Genomic DNA, 18,856 nt, shown 5'->3' with positions numbered 1-18,856 from the left:
CGCCCCATATGACTCTGGAGATGCGTCTGAGAAGATGTGGAGCTGAATACACTGTGCCTGTTCCAGGTAGTAGGCACCTCTCCTTGAGATCTCGCGAAGGCTAGGCATAGCTCAGAACACCAGGAGGGCCACTCCGTTGATACGTCATTCAGAAGCGTGGCGTCCCAATCGAGCCCTGCTTTTCAGAGCTATTGAAAAATTATCTTTAGCCGGATGGTGGCTTCTTCACTGGCCTTTCGAAGATCGCCGTTACTGGCAACGAGTCTTGCCAATAATCCGTAGAGTGTGGCCTTGCTGGCGGTGTGGTCCCTCCTTAGCTCTGTTGCCTCGTGGATCAACTTGGTCACTCGCATCATCTTGGTGCATCTCGCCTGCGCTTCAGGCGCTGCATGATTCCCCGACGAAACTCTCGTTGGCTAATGCAGTCAGTCCAGGCTTTTCGACACCAAATGTCGCGGAAGCTCATAAAATATCCGCTCTGTAGGGAGAATTAGAGTCACTAAATATAGGGGTACAGAGTATCGCATTCGTTTTCCACGCCGGAGTCGCCGTTCGGTGTCCGCGATTGGGCCGATCGTGTCACGTGGTTTTCTCCTTCCAAGAACGCGCCGTCCATGATGATTCCCCTCCATCCAAAACCGGTTTCCTGGGTGTTGGCTCCACTGCGCGCTGTTCTCCGGCGGAGAAGAGGGAGAATTGGCGTCCCGTTGCTAGGCGACGCCGCGCCGCGCCGGAACCAAGATGGCGGGCTCGCTCGCCGGCGTGGCTCAGTGTCGGTACTCTGCTCCCTATTTAGTGACTCTAGGGAGAATATCTGACTGAAGCTACGCAGCTCTGTACCTAAACAGCACAACGTGTTTGCCCAATATTGGCAATACCGGGGACCAATATTGGACCGACATTGCCAATATTGAGCAAACATGCTGTGCTACTTGGGTAGCCGCCACCGCGTTTCTCATGCCGAGGAAACCGATACACACCCGATCTCCACAGTGGACAAACTCCAGCTTTATTGTACAGCACAGAGAAAAGGAAAGAAAAGTGACGTCACGTGACGTCACACCATAGCTTTCCCGGTGCTTTTTCCCTCTTTCTTTGGGGCCGGTGCAAACCATCTATACAGACGTAGAGAGACATTTCTTTAGTTGCTGTCCCCGTTGAGGGCTGTCTATATACAGGTGTCTCGAATTAGAGTCCCCTCTGACCTTGCGCCCGGATTTCCGTGGCTTTCGGGAGGTGCGCCTGCCGATTTTGAACGGTTTGCCCTTTCGTTTGTTCCGCTACAGTGCATAGTGATAGCGACCACCCGGAATGCGGCAGCACCCCCCTGCGTTCAGAGCGGCAATACAGAATAAACCGACGATGACAAAAATACTAGAGCCAGCACAGAACTGCGCAGACCTATAGAGTATGGGGTCGCAGAATTCAGATCCACCATCAAAGTTCGTGCTGAATACGCATAATGCACCTACAAAAAAAAAAAACAAAAATTCTTAAACAGAGTCGTACGGTTTCTAAGGACTGAACATGTGATATATCCAAAAGCTCAGCCCAAATCGAGGATTATTCTAGAACAACAACGTCCATACTTCTCAAATGGGATACAGCACAACGTACACGAAGCACGCGCACACCCAAAAAACCATGGTACCTGGGCTGTGTTTTACTATAGTAACCGCTCTAAAGCAGTTACTGTAGAACCCTATTATTTCGCACCCCCTTAATTTTCGCGAAATTCGCGAAATGACAGTTAACAAGCGGGCTAAATGGTTAGGGAGATGAGTACGCAATCTTCTGTTGCTCATCTCATAGAGTCAAAAGATAGAAAATGTAAAAAAAAATGTTCGCTAATTTAATGGGTACGCGAAATTTTGTGGGTTTCGAAAATTTCTAACTTTCCCGATGACCGGGGGCCTTATACTGTTCAAAATACTGTCCCGGAGCCTTTGTAATGCTCGTTTGCTTTCTGATACCATTCGTTTCCGGAGCGGATGTGAAATACCTGACAACATTTTTCCAGCAGCAAGTATTGAGATGAGTCTTCTGTGCCGCAGGGCTGTGAGATGCTAACATAGTAACCATGGGGAAGTACAGAGGAACTCGTCACCAGTTAAGTAACTGCGCAAAAATTGTAACTAAGTTACTAACAAAGTTACAGGTAATGGAAATGAACTACTTAGTAGAAGTGACGACTTACTTTCAAGTTAATTGCTACCTAATATACATTTTTTAGATGTTGACCTTTCTCTAATGAAATCGGATATTGATCTCAAAATGGTCCGTGTAAGACGTTGCAAGACGGTGAAGGAGTGTGGTATACACCAGCTTGGCGCACATGCTTTGTTCTTCTCGGTTTTTTGTACATGACTAATATTGCGCGCTGCTTAGCCTGTTTAGGGCTTGTTTAGCTTGTGTCGTGTAAGCATTTCGTGCATCCTATTTGTGCTACATTGTATTGAAATTGTGTTGATATTGTACTGCACTAGTGTACTTTGGCGCATTAAATATTCTGAATGGAAATCTTCACTGTCTAGTGTTTCTGAGTGTTGTTTCAGTTTTAATATACGTAAACTAAACCAATATCAGATATGATGAGATAAGTTCCCCTTTTTGTGCTTCTTTAGGAAGGAATCTGATTGTTTTTATCACATATTAAGTTTCTTGAACGGAGCACAAAGCGAGTAAGTCTCTCTTCCATGAGCTGTCGTACAATCGCGTCAAGTGTTAACCTTACTACACAATGCCCTCTGCCGTTATAAATACACTGCTCGTCGCTAAGATGAGACTCACCCTAGCCTCCTAATGTAGGGCCAAAGCAGAATTTGTAACCTTCGCCGCGTAACAAACAACGATCATCTCATAACGTACCGATGTTTGTAGACGAGAATTTGGAACTTCCCTATATGTTACTTTGACGAAGTTACATAAAAGATGAACAATTTCCCCAGGAAGCTAGTCTCTGCGGTTTTAGTCCCGCGTGAAGGAGGAATTTCACAAGCGCACACTTTCGGTAGTGTCGCTTGACAACCGCAACCACAGGGCCAGGGGTTCACTGCTCTCCCCAATGTTCGGTCCTAAGTGCTTTTCCCAGGAAAAATTACTTTTTGTCGTTTAGAGAAGGTTCATGAGAACTGCAGCCCTCGGTGGAAATCGGACCTGAGAACGTATTGGCTAGAGGCTCTTTGCCTTTTAGTGAGAGTTCATTAGCATTAGCTAGTTTTAGTGCATAGGAAGGTGTTCACGATAACAGTTCCGAAAACGTAAGCCAATCGCCCTGTTTCTTTCAAGCGGATGACACCACCTTGCTGAGCTTGGATTTGATAACTTCCTTTGTCCTATCATTTTCGTAGAATTCTTCCGATGTTTCATCTATTCGTCACTTGTTCCTCAAACGCGGCTGGTGCCAGCCGCACCCGGAATCTTCCGGCGTTGTTTGCGGACCGCTGGACATGCCGCCGTCGTCCACTGTTTTTGGGCATGCGCCATAGCTATGCGTACAAGTGAGCGACAACGTTTTGGCTTAAATGAACTGTAGGTTTATAGACGTTCAACCTTGGACGCTTCTAATGCAGCTTCTGAGACAGATCAACAACATTGTGAACATCTAGAAGGAGCGACACGAGGCCGTTATTGCTGATCACGATTATGATCGTCCGGTGAAGCAGCCAGGCCAATGCACACTAAACAGCAGAGACAGCAGCCGAACACGACGATCATCACCAATTTGGTCGTCACCAAGGTGAAAGCGAAGTAATAGAGGGTCTTATTGCAGTAGTTGGAGCTGTTCTTGTCGTCAAACTCCGGCACGTAGACGCGGAACGTCCACACACAACCTGCGTGCAGTTGGTTCAAGATGTGAGTGTGACAAAATTCGTCGGGAAGAGGGGGAAAAAGGAAGAGCAAGGGCACGCCAAGTCCTCACTTCGTATGTATGAGATCAAGAAAGCAGGTAATAACTGCATCACTATATCCCCTCTATTTATCCTTCTAAAAAATACCAGCATTCATGTCGGTCACTTAATGATAACAGTTGGGTGTACAAGAGATAGCTGTGTAAACAGGAGGTCTGGCACGAGAGGGAACAAAGGGGGAGGGCGATCGAGGGTTCCTATATGTAATTAAGACATCACGAAAGGCATTACAGGGACGGTCTCGTACAGCCGAGGCGATTCCGAAACTTTGCCACAACTATGTTCATGAGTACTGTACACATACAAAGTTTCATTCAGAATAATAAGCCACAGTTGCTTCGCGGCGCTAACACGGAATTAAAAAAAAAAAAAAAGAATAATAAGTTTGTTGTAAGTAGTTTTCGAGGAATTTTGTCGAAACGTGCCGTAATAGCAGACAACGGAACGTGCGCTTCACTCTCATGCAACGTCACCGATGACGTCGGCCTGAGGGTACGTCGCCGTTGCCATGGCAATCGGAACCTGCAGAAGGACCTTGGTTGAATAATCCCCCTGCTCTCGAAATGGGGACACTCACCCCCGTATTCCCAACCAACCCTCAGGTCTCCCTATGTAACCTCTAGCCCTGAGGGAGGAGAATTTTGTTTCCCAAAGCGCCCGTATCTGCAAGGGGCGCCCCAAGGGCACGCGCCAGCCAAGTGAGCTCGCGAGCTCACTGTACGCTTCCTGAGGGACGATCGCCTCGAAACAAACATGGATGACATGTGCATTTGTGGACCGCTTCGTGCGATTCGAGCGTTACACCCTCACGGTAGTATTGCCGTAGTGACGGTTCGACGTAAGGCTTCACGAAATGAAAATCCTTTGGTTGGCAGGGCAGTGCAGTGTCCTCGTCTTTTTTGTTTCGTCCTCGTCTTTCCCTGGACTGAGGATCTTTTTAACTATGAGTCACCAACCAGCCCAAGCTTTAACCCTTTTTCAACATACCCTACCCCACAAGACAGACACGTGCGTGACTTTCCTTTGCTGAGGGAGAGACTGTCTCCATACTTCAGATGATGTACACACAATTCATAGCGCACGCGTTCGTAAGGGCGCCATGGCGTCAGTACAGTGTACGGCCGCCGTCATACTTAAATGTAATTTGCGAGGCGTGTGGTCCGCGCAGACGCCAGCGCCGCTCAGCGTTGCCCTTCAGCTTTGAGACTGCGTTCGAGACATAGGGCCACGACTGTGCTGAGGCATACACCGCCTCACGACAGCGACCGAGCATAATCGGTTGGGCGATTATCGCACCCGTTAACAGTCTCTACTTTGTAATCAGCAATCTAAGCCACGTAAGGTTGCCTGTAGGCTGCGGCACGTTACAATGACTACGTGTGGTGCAATGTTCACAAGGGTGGACATACCAGCTATAAACCAGCCGAGCGTAAAAAAATCGAAAACGACGTGGAGAAAATCCGCAATCGGTCGACGTCTGTAGCCTTCTTTGCGCCACTTGGTCGTGCTGTAGATATCACTGATTAAAGTAACAAGCATCAAGACTCCTCCCACGATAAGGTAAATGGGAATGTTCTTCTCTGCGGGACAGTCCTTCACATAAACAATGCCTGGAATGAATAAACACACAACTATATAGACATGGTCAGTGCTGCACGTACAGTCTGGGATATCGTACGACATGAAAAACGTAGGTATATACAGTCAAACGCCTTTACAATGAAACTCAGGGGACAGCAAAAAAAATTCGCAGTAAAGGTATTTTCGTTAAAAAGGATGTCTATTATTGGACCTATAGGCTCCAGCGGGACCGCAAAAAAATTTGCTGTAGTGGTATTTTCGCTAAAAAGGTGTTCGCTATAAAGGATTGTGACTGTATAGCAATTATAGCGATGTTCCGAAAGGGCCCCAGCAGTGAGATTCGAACCTGCTCTTTATATTCGGCTGGTGTGGAGTCGAGGCCCCCTGGTGCATGAAAGAAGCTGTGTAGTTGTACCCATAGCTGGGCGTCATCACTCATGAGGACCCTCATGAAGACGCCTTACCCTCACCTCATCGTCGTGAGGTGAGGGTGAGTGAGGCCAGACCATGCTGAATGTTCCTCACGAGGACCGACGTGAGGCATTGTCCTTCATGAGGCTCATCGTGAGGGCCCTCATGAGGCCAGTCGTCGTGAGGCCATCAATACGTGAGGGTATACAACGTATTCCGTGAGGAGCCACACAGGTGAGGCCCTTTGTGAGCCTGTGCAGGCGGGCACAGTGTCCTGGCGAATACATTTACCCGACATTTATGCCGTATTGACGGAAAGCTGCAATCAGAATGCAAGGAGATGTAGAGCATATCACGAAAAGGAACGCGGGAAATAGCGCTTTTATGTTTTCCGTCTCGTTCCTTTTCATGGCGCAATCTGAATGTTGCAACAAGGAACGTCACGTAAGAACGTGAACACCTGATCCGATTATAAAGATCTTCTGATGCTTACCAATGACCAGCATCAGTACCGGAATCACCAGCAGAAACACCAGTGTAGCGGTGCATAGCACTGGAACATATGTTTGAAACTTTTAGCACATAACGGAAGGTCGGCAGTGTGCCTGCCTGAAGCAGAAGTGGCACGTACCTGACGCCCCAATGAAGGCCAACACGTTGCCAGCGAGCTCGGACTCGTTGCTAGATGTCACCTGAATTTCTCGCACGCGTGCCACCAAAATCAACGGCGCCGCACCGGTTTGACCTGCATTTTAGCACAGCGGTTATTGTTGCAGCATTTATGTACGATGAGGAGTCTAACATTTAACACATCTTCTGGGACGGTTGAACCGTATCCCTTCTATCCCCGTATCTGCTGTTATTACCGGGCTGCACTGGAGAACGCCACATTTTTCAAACAGGGAAGATATGTACCTGATAGACGACGTTGGTAGACAAACTGAAACCGAAGGGAATGGGAGGGCTGGGCTCCACGAATGGGCACATATTCGTTGCCTCCTATTGAAAGAAAAGTAGGACCGAAGGTCGTATCCCTTTCAGGGACCATCGTAATCCCCTGAAGACAAATGGCTTTCGAGCGCGATCTTGTTCGCCCCTAGCTTCGACCGTAGTTCCAACTCTACGAAATTGGTGGCGCTGTTGAACACTATGACGTCATTTGTTTACAAATAGGAAAAGCTCTAAGTATTCCGTTTGGGTCCCAGTCCTGCCCTTGAGGAGATGTCTTTATCAGGCGACCGATATCGATATGTATAGTCGGTGACAACATAAGCCTGACCGCGCCCCCACACAAGAATCGCTCCGCGCGTGCGAATGTAGTGTCGCGCGGCCAAGTGGGGACTTGGGGTAGAGAGAGAGAGAGCCAGCACTACATTGCGAAGCGGGGGCGTCGTGCAAAGGCTGATAGCCAATCGCAGGAGCCTTCCACGGATGAGTGGGCGATGAGGGTATGTATAGTGCATAGCAGAAGCAAATTGACGTTAATGAACTTTGACACGCGTTGCCTAATCGTTAAAGTACCATTACCTACTGCCATTGCTGCTTCTGGTTGAGGAGATTCATTGCGCTGCGGCTGAGCGCCCGCTGTAGCGGCGGTCAGAGCAGGAAACTCGGGACCTGGCGGCGACTCCTGATTTTGCTAGACGTAATGAGAACAGCATCAAATAAGTGACTTATTTCAAAAGACTGCGCAAGATGTCTGCCCCACGTTATGGGCACACCTCGGCCAAACTCACCCATGAGCATGCACTAGTGCTCAATGTGGCGAATGAGCTCAGCGAACGGATAGTAGAGCGGGGTATGTGTGAGCATATGTGGGCAAACGGAGGGCTGATTACAGCCCAGCGTGATATTAGTGTCGGCATTGTGTAGACAGTAATTCTAGAGCATTTACTGTTCCGCAAAAGTGTGCGCAATGTGGGTTCCCCGAAACATCACTTGTGACCAGAAAGGAGCGCGCATGGCAGTCTCTGAGCAGCTGCTGAACCGGTTTTAATACGAGGGGAACCTCAGTTGTCTCGCGACGTAAACCCCCAATTATTAAAATACGAGGGGAACGTATTTTGCAATCAGTCATCACATGTGATGCAACCGGGACGCATCACCTCACCCCCACCCCCATTTTTTCTTTATCGCATCGCTATCACCCAGAGATAAAAAGAAGCATGGCATGGCGACATGAGGCGTCCCCGCCGCCAAAGAAATGCGAGGTGCAGCCATCCTCTGGGAAGTCTATGGAACTGTCTTCTGAGACATGCGGGGTCGCCAATGTGAACTTCTTCGAGCATGGGATCACGATTAATGCAAAGTACTAGTCCACGTCGATTAGGGATGAAAAGAGGTGCACCGCCATCCGAAACGCAATTCGCTAGAAATTGCCCGGGATGTTGTCCTGAACCGTCATTCTTCATGAAAATGATCAGACTGAAAATGCGAATTTGACGCTAACAACCCTGGCCCTGGCCCTGGAGGCTTTGCCCCATCCCCACAGCCCACATTTAGCCCCAAGCGATTACCATTTGTTTGGGACGTTCCACACAGATGAAGCCCTCCAGAAAGATGTCCTTCAGTGGCTATACGACTGCCCACTTCTTTCTACGCCAAAGGCACGGAGAAACGAAAGAGAGGAGGAGCCCTATTTGCTCTGAGGCTAACCCGAGACTGGGGGGCCTGTCCCGCCCGCTTTCCGGTTTCGGTTATGCACATCTCTATGGGAGCCCCCAACGTATACTTTCGGAATGCTTGGAGAGGTGTGGTGGTAGCGCGCCGAAGTGGCGTGTGCAAAGCGACCTCATTCGGCTACTCAGGTAACGTGACCATCGCGTGGCTCCAAAGAAGCTACCGCTCATCTCCTATCCTCACGTCACTTGCCCCACGCCCCCACGCTTCTCTCTTCTGTCAAAGAGCCGTTGGGGCGTTTCCTTTTCTTCTTTCCTCCGTGGCCAAAGGCATGATACAAGGGTTGCCACAGTGACGGCAACGGTGTCTATAGTCGTGTTCAACTTAAAAACGGTACAAAAATCCAACACTGAAGCTTTCAACTTACGACGTCGACGAGACCCTTCATCGTTCTTGCGCAGTTATCAACTTAAAAAGGAAGAGAAATCCAGCCCGTCAGCTATATATACGCCGTTGGAGGTAGCGCGTAGGAGGTGCAATAGCGCGCCAGGAGAAATACTGCAGCGCCACCATGCGCTAAGTAGGAGAGCGCACTTTCTGCTGCAGCGTAGTGTAATGCGGCCAGTGTTACGTAAGCAGAGTGACTATGATGGATTACATAATCTGGCGCAAGGAGAGAGCGTGACCTACATCTGCGTCTAGCCAACCTGTCTGCGGCGCAGTAATGTTTTCAGAGCTGACGGACTATTTTTTCTTTCTTCTTAAGTTGAACACACGATGAATATTTCCAGAAACTGACGTAATGTGGTGCTTCCTGAATTTTCTATTGTATTTACAGAAATAAAAGTCCAGAAGAAGTCCAGTCAGAAGTAAAATCTGCAGAAATAAAAGTTGATAGTCCCGACGTAGAACGGAAATAGACGCCCATGTCCGGAGTCGGGAGAGGAGAGACGTCGAGCGAAAAAACTTCCATACCGACCTTCTTTCACGACGTCGGCGAGAGCTGCCGAGAACGACAACTGGCGACCAATTAGGTGGCACAGAAAGGCCACGCCCCCTGATTTTTCGTCTGCTTTGGACGACGGAAGGCCACTGTGATGGGAACATGAAAATCGTGCGCGCCGACGGGACGGCGGAAATGCGCCTCTACTTCCGCCGCCCGCTCACGACGCCGCGTCGGGCGTCGTCAAGTGAGAACTGGCCCTAAATCTCGTAACCTGTCTCACTGGCAAGTAAACGTTACAACTGAGGCGAGATAGCTTACGTTGCTTGGATTCACAGTTCCAGCCATTTGCAGCTTCTTGGGGGGAAAACAGCGGCAGACGATAGTGTTCTTCCGTCACAGGGGGATAAAATAATTGTGTTCCACTTCTTCTTCTTCTAACAATCAAAAGATTCTACCTTCTTCGTCGTTTCTCCCTAGTTTGTATGCGCAATTTTAGCTCGATCTGAGCACTTTTATTTTTTGGCCAAAAATTGAAAAAAAGGTAAGCCTAACCCCTTGGGGTTTTTTAGGTCCAAAAATAGAAGGTCAATTTTCGGTACAAATTTTGCGCTGAAATTAAAGCGGAATTCCTGCCGAGTTTCTATGCGCAATTTTAGCTCGATCTGAGCACTTTTATTTTTTGGCCAAAAATGGAAAAAAAGGTAAGCCTAACCCCTTGGAGTTTTTTAGGTCCAAAAATAGAAGGTCAATTTTCGGTACAAATTTTGCGCTGAAATTAAAGCGGAATTCCTGCCGAGTTTCTATGCGCAATTTTAGCTCGATCTGAGCACTTTTATTTTTTGGCCAAAAATGGAAAAAAAGGTAAGCCTAACCCCTTGGGGTTTTTTAGGTCCAAAAATAGAAGGTCAATTTTCGGTACAAATTTTGCGCTGAAATTAAAGCGGAATTCCTGCCGAGTTTCTATGCGCAATTTTAGCTCGATCTGAGCACTTTTATTTTTTGGCCAAAAATGGTAGGTCCAAAAATAGAAGGTCAATTTTCGGTACAAATTTTGCGCTGAAATTAAAGCGGAATTCCTGCCGAGTTTCTATGCGCAATTTTAGCTTGATCTGAGCACTTTTATTTTTTGGCCAAAAATGGAAAAAAAGGTAAGCCTAACCCCTTGGAGTTTTTTAGGTCCAAAAATAGAAGGTCAATTTTCGGTACAAATTTTGCGCTGAAATTAAAGCGGAATTCCTGCCGAGTTTCTATGCGCAATTTTAGCTCGATCTGAGCACTTTTATTTTTTGGCCAAAAATGGAAAAAAAGGTAAACCCCTTGGGGTTTTTTAGGTCCAAAAATAGAAGGTCAATTCTCGGTACAAATTTTACGCTGAAATTAAAGCGCAGTTCCTGCCGAGTTTCTATGCGCAATTTTAGCTCGATCTGAGCACTTTTATTTTTTGGCCAAAAATGGAAAAAAGGGTAAGCCTAACCCCTTGGGGTTTTTTAGGTCCAAAAATAGAAGGTCAATTCTCGGTACAAATTTTACGCTGAAATTAAAGCGCAGTTCCTGCCGAGTTTCTATGCGCAATTTTAGCTCGATCTGAGCACTTTTATTTTTTGGCCAAAAATGGAAAAAAAGGTAAACCCCTTGGGGTTTTTTAGGTCCAAAAATAGAAGGTCAATTTTCGGTACAAATTTTGCGCTGAAATTAAAGCGGAATTCCTGCCGAGTTTCTATGCGCAATTTTAGCTCGATCTGAGCACTTTTATTTTTTGGCCAAAAATGGAAAAAAAGGTAAGCCTAACCCCTTGGAGTTTTTTAGGTCCAAAAATAGAAGGTCAATTTTCGGTACAAATTTTGCGCTGAAATTAAAGCGGAATTCCTGCCGAGTTTCTATGCGCAATTTTAGCTCGATCTGAGCACTTTTATTTTTTGGCCAAAAATGGAAAAAAAGGTAAACCCCTTGGGGTTTTTTAGGTCCAAAAATAGAAGGTCAATTTTCGGTACAAATTTTGCGCTGAAATTAAAGCGGAATTCCTGCCGAGTTTCTATGCGCAATTTTAGCTCGATCTGAGCACTTTTATTTTTTGGCCAAAAATGGAAAAAAAGGTAAGCCTAACCCCTTGGAGTTTTTTAGGTCCAAAAATAGAAGGTCAATTTTCGGTACAAATTTTGCGCTGAAATTAAAGCGGAATTCCTGCCGAGTTTCTATGCGCAATTTTAGCTCGATCTGAGCACTTTTATTTTTTGGCCAAAAATGGAAAAAAAGGTAAGCCTAACCCCTTGGGGTTTTTTAGGTCCAAAAATAGAAGGTCAATTTTCGGTACAAATTTTGCGCTGAAATTAAAGCGGAATTCCTGCCGAGTTTCTATGCGCAATTTTAGCTCGATCTGAGCACTTTTATTTTTTGGCCAAAAATGGAAAAAAAGGTAAACCCCTTGGGGTTTTTTAGGTCCAAAAATAGAAGGTCAATTTTCGGTACAAATTTTGCGCTGAAATTAAAGCGGAATTCCTGCCGAGTTTCTATGCGCAATTTTAGCTTGATCTGAGCACTTTTATTTTTTGGCCAAAAATGGAAAAAAAGGTAAGCCTAACCCCTTGGAGTTTTTTAGGTCCAAAAATAGAAGGTCAATTTTCGGTACAAATTTTGCGCTGAAATTAAAGCGGAATTCCTGCCGAGTTTCTATGCGCAATTTTAGCTCGATCTGAGCACTTTTATTTTTTGGCCAAAAATGGAAAAAAAGGTAAACCCCTTGGGGTTTTTTAGGTCCAAAAATAGAAGGTCAATTCTCGGTACAAATTTTACGCTGAAATTAAAGCGCAGTTCCTGCCGAGTTTCTATGCGCAATTTTAGCTCGATCTGAGCACTTTTATTTTTTGGCCAAAAATGGAAAAAAGGGTAAGCCTAACCCCTTGGGGTTTTTTAGGTCCAAAAATAGAAGGTCAATTCTCGGTACAAATTTTACGCTGAAATTAAAGCGCAGTTCCTGCCGAGTTTCTATGCGCAATTTTAGCTCGATCTGAGCACTTTTATTTTTTGGCCAAAAATGGAAAAAAAGGTAAGCCTAACCCCTTGGGGTTTTTTAGGTCCAAAAATAGAAGGTCAATTTTCGGTACAAATTTTGCGCTGAAATTAAAGCGCAGTTCCTGCCGAGTTTCTATGCGCAATTTTAGCTCGATCTGAGCACTTTTATTTTTTGGCCAAAAATGAAAAAAAAGGTAAGCCTAACCCCTTGGGGTTTTTTAGGTCCAAAAATAGAAGGCCAATTTTCAGAGAAAACACAACACGAAGTTGACATGGACTTCATCCATTTGATAGTGGAATCATGTTTGCACCTTTATTAATGAAGTTCTAACTGCAAACACACGCAAAAAAGCAGTGTACAAATATAATAAATACCTATATGACACCCGATCTCACACACTCAGGATGAGATAAATATCACACTTCCAAAACCGCATCCCACAGCAATGCAAAACACTATACGTAGAACATGGTACTATGTACCACCAAACCATGCAAGTAGTATAAGCAAAGAGTAAGTAAAATGTAAATAAACTCTATGTACCACCTGACGCACTTTCTACTTCCGTGAAGCTCGAAAAAGTGAACACAAATACAGCTTTATTTGCAATGAAATGTTTATGACAATGTTAATTCATTTCTACACTATTGCGGACAATGAGCGAGCTCGTCCCACTCGTCCCAAAAGTGCAAATATGACGGCAAAACAGATGGAGTATCACGTAAAACAGGCATGTCCATTGGTTGTGAAAAGCTGCCATAATAGAATTCAGAGAGTGCTGCACTAGTTATTGCACTAGCTATTGCTCTAAGAGACTCGTGACCGATCGACATCATGTTGCTTTCGTGAATAGTGCAATGTCTGCTGCACCACATATTGCGGCATATGTGTGGTGCACCAGTGCAGCCTACTACTAGTAAGACTATTAGCAGGTCGTGGTACTGATATCCCTGTCACACGGGCAGTCTTCAATGATCATTGAAACCAATGACGATTGAAAATGCGTGTAGTGACACCAAGCGTGTGACGTGTCAACTTCCCAAAGAGTATTGGATTCAATGTTCCCCGACAGGTTGACACGTTACACGCAAGGTGGCGCTACACGCATTTTCAATGACGATTGGTTTCAATGATTATTGAAGACTGCCCATGTGACAGGGGTATAAGTTATGTGTGTGTTGTCGTTTTGCACATCTACAGGAGTGCCACAGCACACTTCGATCCATCTGTTACATCGTCTACAGAAATCACAAAAAATCTTTGGTATGGTATCTTTTGGTATGGACATGTATGGGATCAGAGCAAGTTTGAAAAACAAATTCTATGCATGCTTGTGCTACAGTTGTGCTGTACTGCGCATATTTTTACTTAATTTTATGCATGTGTAAGATGTTCAACCTGAAAACAGCCTCATGTAATATAAAATTTTCATTGTAGTAACGATTACAGTATACATAATTCACCCCACACCTTTATCACTGGTCACTGTCATCAAATGCTGACATGACAAAGATACCTGTATCCCTTGGGAGGCAACTACCTGTGGGGGGATCAACCACTGGTCAAGAAGTATCACTTGCAAGAGCCATTTTTGCATATCAACAGAGCACCTCTGAATAAAAAATAGGCTGCATTTGTGCAATGGTGAAGTTAAGTAGCAGTGGGATTACCCGATCTGTTGCATTTGATGTGCTGCATATCCACAAAGGTACCATCTTATTTGAGTTTTTAAGGGTTGCTCTACGAACACGCTTAAATATTTTGCACTCTTAGCTCATTATGAAGAAGCAAGTGTGCATTAATAAATATGTCAATAAATATCAGAACATAAATGTGAGACCCTCGTTAAGACATTAAAATGGTTACAAAAAAAAAAAGAAAAGTGTTCGCTACAAGAAGAAAGCTTGTGATCTGAAACGACTTAGAATTGCTGAACACATGCTTACTAAGCATTGATGAAAGAAACTAAGAGTAAACAAAAATTCAATGAAGTTGAGAAGGAGAAAAATAAGCCCCAATGCTTGAGGCAAATTAACTCCACCATACTGCGTACAACAAGTTGAACGTTGTACACAATCTCATGATCACAGAACTAGTATCTCTGTCTCTTACAGCAGGCATGGTACAGAATGACACAGCAGGCACATGAGGCAATTGCAACCAAAAAAATTATTCCCGAGGCCACAACGGCAAAAGCAAAGTAGTACAGTGTCTTGTTGCAGTACTCCAGGCTCCCCGGATCACTGAAGTCTGGCAGGTAAGCCCCAAAAATCCAGACACATCCTGAAGGTAACACTAGATCAGCACACGTAAGCACCAGTCATAAACAGCAGTGAAACTGCTCTCGAGTAGGTTGAGGAGCAGATATGGTATGCTTATTACTCCAAAAGATCCCAACACCCTCAGTGCTACATACATTGTGATTTAACAGTGTCAAGGTGGTGTACAATGTTTATATGCAATGTTGTGTGAGAATCACCTATGTGTTGTGTTTATCACAAGTGAATCGTACTTCAGTTCTTAGAATATGCTGATTAGTATAATCAAATACACAAACATTCGTAAATAAACTGCCAATCGTGTAGACTGAGTTCAGGAAATGACAGTTAGGTTTGAGCCAAACAGTTTGGGTTTGAGGTTAGGTTTGAGGATAGAGGCAAGGGAGCTGGTGTAATGAACATTTCCTTGAGAATGAGAAGACAAAGGACGCAACGGGATGAATACAGTCTGTCCCTTCGTGTCGCCCTCTCCTCATACTCAAAGAAATGTTACCTGCAATTTTAGATTTTTTGAAACAATACTTGATTCGCCAGGCAGCACACAAGGAGCAACCACACAATATATTTGCGCAGAGCGTCATAATATCATCCTTACCATAACGGCATTTACTTCAAAAGATCGCTATACAGAGTGTCCCAGAAAACGTGTAAGTGAATTATGAAAAAAAAAAAAAAAAACTACACCACCTAGAATCATGCGGTCAGCAGCATTTATTATAACTAGGTTTTTGCCACCTCCTGATGTGAATGTCATGTAACGCAAGTTTAATTATGTATATTTTTGCGAACTGAACTCAGAAAGTTACCAAGTAAAGGTCACTAGGGTATTTTTTCCGACGGGAAAGCTCCTCAATATCCCTGTCAGTTATCATGAATCTCAGTAAATTCGGCACGCTCTTCATATTTTTGGGGCAAAAAAGCAACATTTACTTGGCAAATTTCCAAGTTCGGTTCAGAAAAATTGACATAATTAAACTTACGTTACATGACATTCACATTAGGAGGTGGCAAAGACCAGTAAGAACAAATGCTGTTGACCGCGTGATTCTAGGTGTCGTAGTTTTTGTATTATAATTCTATGACACGTTTTCTGGGACACCCTGTAGACAGGAAGGGCAGAAGACAGAATGTGAAGATACCTGCAATGTACCATCCGAAGAGGAAGCAATTTAGGACCATGTCGCAGAACATGGCTTCTCTGTCGTGTGGACCTTCTGCTTCATGTTCGGGACGCTTATGCTTCGTGCAACGACTGTAGATGCTCAACAGCAGCTTTACAACTCCAACAACGCCCCCAGTGACAAGGTAAATGGGGATGTGCTTCTCAATGGGGCAGTCGTTCAGGTAGTAGGAACCTGTCAGAGTGTAGGAGATAAGAAAGGTGGTCCGAGCCTATTTCAGACACTTGAAACTTGTTGTCAAGGTGAGATGATGAAAAACAATGAAGGTAGAAGGAAACAGGGATAACTCCAGAGAACCCTGTGCTTTCTTGAGAAAACAGCAGCCACAAAATTATGAAGTTTGACACTGTCAACAGATCAAGTCCCAATGTGCAACTCTACAAAAGCTGTAAGAAGTTGTACCAAATGAAACTCTTTCTGTAGCCTATTATCACTTTTCAGAGCCCAGCATCAGCAAGACACAACTCACCTATGACAACCATTACTATTGGTATGACCACTGTGACGACCAGCAGATAGGTCAGACCCACTAGAAAAATGACGAACAACAAATTACAATGACTGCTCAAGAGTCGCTAATTAGCAAATTAATTGTGCAAGAATGACTGGCTCTGTGAGGCTAACTCACCTGTGCCGCAGAACAGGACCAAGACAGTTCCTAAAAAGTGCCTTGTGCTTGTTGATGACTGCCTCGCTTCTTTCACCTTTGCAGATAGTGTTGAGTAGGGAGGTGGAGCTATTTCAGAGAGGATAACAAAACGATCTTTGTCATTTTTGTGCAAACTGCACTAAAAAACTAATCAGTTTGTACACAAAGGACGTGACAAAATGAAATTTGCCTTACAGATAAGGTCCTCGGTGCTAGAAGGCAAAGTGTAAAAAATTACACCTTAAGTGTCAAGGTTTACGTGATGTATATAGGAAGACATTCATGCATAATACTACAAATATAGGTAAGCTCGCTAATGTGATTTGGTGTATGAACTTCAGATGGCACGCCCTAGTATGTATTTGTTATGTAACCAAAGACTATTATGATATCCATTTGCATGCATGAGTTGTAATACTCCTTCGATTAACCAGAATAGGTCGACCTTACTGACAAAGTCCGTAGCATCTTCCTCCCTTGGTGCTTCCACGTTGGCATTGTTGGCAGCCGGAGGTGGATCATCCGCGATCTGCCACCACACGAGACAAGAATAGACACCATATAAACGCACAAAACACAGATGTCACTTATCCATGTGTGCACTTGTTTTTTTTTCTTCACCGCAGAGGGCAAGAGTAGTCACACTTTTCGGGCATTTCTCGCGGAAGAGACACGCGATGTTATGAACACCAACTCCTGCTGTTGGTTGGTTCATAAAAGACTGAGCAAGACACAACGAAAATTTCTCCGATAACGCAGTTAAGCGCAGGGCGTTTCCCTTCACTGTTATGGCGCAGTGAAAACTTAATAGTTACCACCCGCTATAAACAAGCGTACGTCCACTAAAGCGTATCCGCAGCACAGACCAGTTGGGCCACCAAGTAAGTCGAAAAAGTTAATGTTTTCTTACCCGATCTGCCTCGGGTTGACCTTCCCGCGACGTCGCCATGATGCCTGTTTACAGATAGTCCCGCAGGAACGGGAATTTACAACAAAAGTGTAAAAGCGAAACGTACTTGTTCTCAAAACGTATGCCAAAGAAAACAGAAATGTGAAATATTTAAAATGAATTGTTTTGAAATGTACATATTATTTAAACGTACCACCAAACACAACGTATTCTGCAGCCAACGGTGCAAGCGAACCCTATCAACACGTCGCTTTCCAAGGTGACAAAAAATCCTTTATCTCTAACAGCACCAAGCGATGTCCTTCAGAGGGATGCAGGCACGATTATAAAAAGGTTATATTACTTGTGAGCACTTAGACTTCGCTGCATGCAACATGCTCGTTTACTCAATTGCGTATCGTCTGCTACAACGCATTAGCAGACGACACTACAGCTCCTTGACGCACGTTGATGAGCACGGCAGTGCCCACATGGTGGACGTTTCAAGCAAGCCCGATTCAATCCGTACAGCCACTGCATCCGGAAAGGTGATTTTGGGGAAGATGGTGTTCGATTTGGTGAAATCCAATCAAATCAAGAAAGGTGACGTGCTAACGACAGCTCAGATCGCTGGGATCAATGCCGCTAAGCAGACATGGACACTCGTGCCCTTGTGTCACCCCGTTGCACTTAGTAAAGTGGATGTAACGATGACGATGGATCAACAGGACCATACGGTCTGCATCGATGCTCTAGCGAAGTGCACGGGAAAAACGGGTGTTGAAATGGAAGCACTGACTGCAGTGTCCGTTGCAGCATTGACTGTTTACGACATGTGCAAGGGTGTTAGCCGGGAGCTGAAAATTACAGATATCAGGCTGACCTCTAAGACTGGCGGCACCAGGGGAGATTACTTCGAGGAACGCATCTGAACTATGCACACATATTCAAGTGGTAACTGCATGATTTGTGTGTTGTCTTCCTTATAGCCGTGCTGTCCCATTTTGCCGACATCTACTAAACTAAAAACTATGCCACTGCTCCATCCTGTGAGAAACCACTGTTTGTCTTCGTTCTTTGGTTCTGAGTGGCAGCACTGGTCTCCTGTGGTTGTAGGTCACGTCGAGCAAAAATTTCGCAAAAAAAAAAAAATAAATAAACGTCGAGCAAAAACTTGCGAGTAAGGCAGCAGATTGAGGGAGCGAATTACGGAGACAGAACATACCCTTGCCTCTAATTCTTTCCTGTATTGTGCTTGTCATTTAGTAATTTCTTGGTGGGGAAAACAGCCCCAGCTGCCCTCCACACATCATCATCCAGATTGCAATGTAAATTCTCACAGCAGTAGTTGAGACCTTTCACCACGTACCTTTGGATTGT

General features: G+C 45.1%; 3 protein-coding genes across 5 annotated transcripts; 1 reads left to right on the top strand and 2 right to left on the bottom strand.

The window, feature by feature from the left end:
• Nucleotides 1-3,273: 3,273 nt before the first annotated feature.
• On the bottom strand, nucleotides 3,274-9,961 carry LOC135394769 (transmembrane protein 272-like). Of its 3 annotated transcripts, none has more exons than XM_064625729.1 (7): nucleotides 9,787-9,961; nucleotides 7,431-7,542; nucleotides 6,819-6,902; nucleotides 6,535-6,648; nucleotides 6,397-6,456; nucleotides 5,321-5,521; nucleotides 3,274-3,833 (listed from the first exon to the last, which is right to left on the bottom strand). In XM_064625729.1, exons 1-7 carry the CDS (start codon nucleotides 9,811-9,813, stop codon nucleotides 3,628-3,630), a joined length of 804 nt encoding a protein of 267 aa, XP_064481799.1. In that variant the 5' UTR covers nucleotides 9,814-9,961; the 3' UTR covers nucleotides 3,274-3,627. The 3 variants fall into 3 exon arrangements, with proteins under 3 accessions (XP_064481799.1, XP_064481800.1, XP_064481801.1); XM_064625730.1 differs by lacking the exon at nucleotides 9,787-9,961 and adding an exon at nucleotides 8,950-9,077; XM_064625731.1 differs by lacking the exon at nucleotides 6,819-6,902 and having other exon boundaries at nucleotides 9,787-9,960.
• A 2,783-nt stretch (nucleotides 9,962-12,744) lies between these two features.
• LOC135394768 (transmembrane protein 272-like) lies at nucleotides 12,745-17,591 on the bottom strand. Its single transcript, XM_064625728.1, has 6 exons — nucleotides 17,498-17,591; nucleotides 17,038-17,116; nucleotides 16,567-16,674; nucleotides 16,408-16,467; nucleotides 15,897-16,112; nucleotides 12,745-14,761 (listed from the first exon to the last, which is right to left on the bottom strand). Exons 1-6 carry the CDS (start codon nucleotides 17,534-17,536, stop codon nucleotides 14,571-14,573), a joined length of 693 nt encoding a protein of 230 aa, XP_064481798.1. The 5' UTR covers nucleotides 17,537-17,591; the 3' UTR covers nucleotides 12,745-14,570.
• A 376-nt stretch (nucleotides 17,592-17,967) lies between these two features.
• On the top strand, nucleotides 17,968-18,408 carry LOC135395935 (uncharacterized). The gene has a single exon (XM_064627020.1). The coding sequence runs from the start codon at nucleotides 17,968-17,970 to the stop codon at nucleotides 18,406-18,408; it is 441 nt and encodes a 146-aa protein (XP_064483090.1).
• Nucleotides 18,409-18,856: the final 448 nt, after the last annotated feature.

Source organism: Ornithodoros turicata, chromosome 5 (genome assembly GCF_037126465.1).
Source record: "Ornithodoros turicata isolate Travis chromosome 5, ASM3712646v1, whole genome shotgun sequence".
In the NCBI taxonomy this organism is placed as follows: domain Eukaryota; kingdom Metazoa; phylum Arthropoda; class Arachnida; order Ixodida; family Argasidae; genus Ornithodoros; species Ornithodoros turicata.
This window is presented reverse-complemented; position numbering and strand designations above follow the sequence as displayed.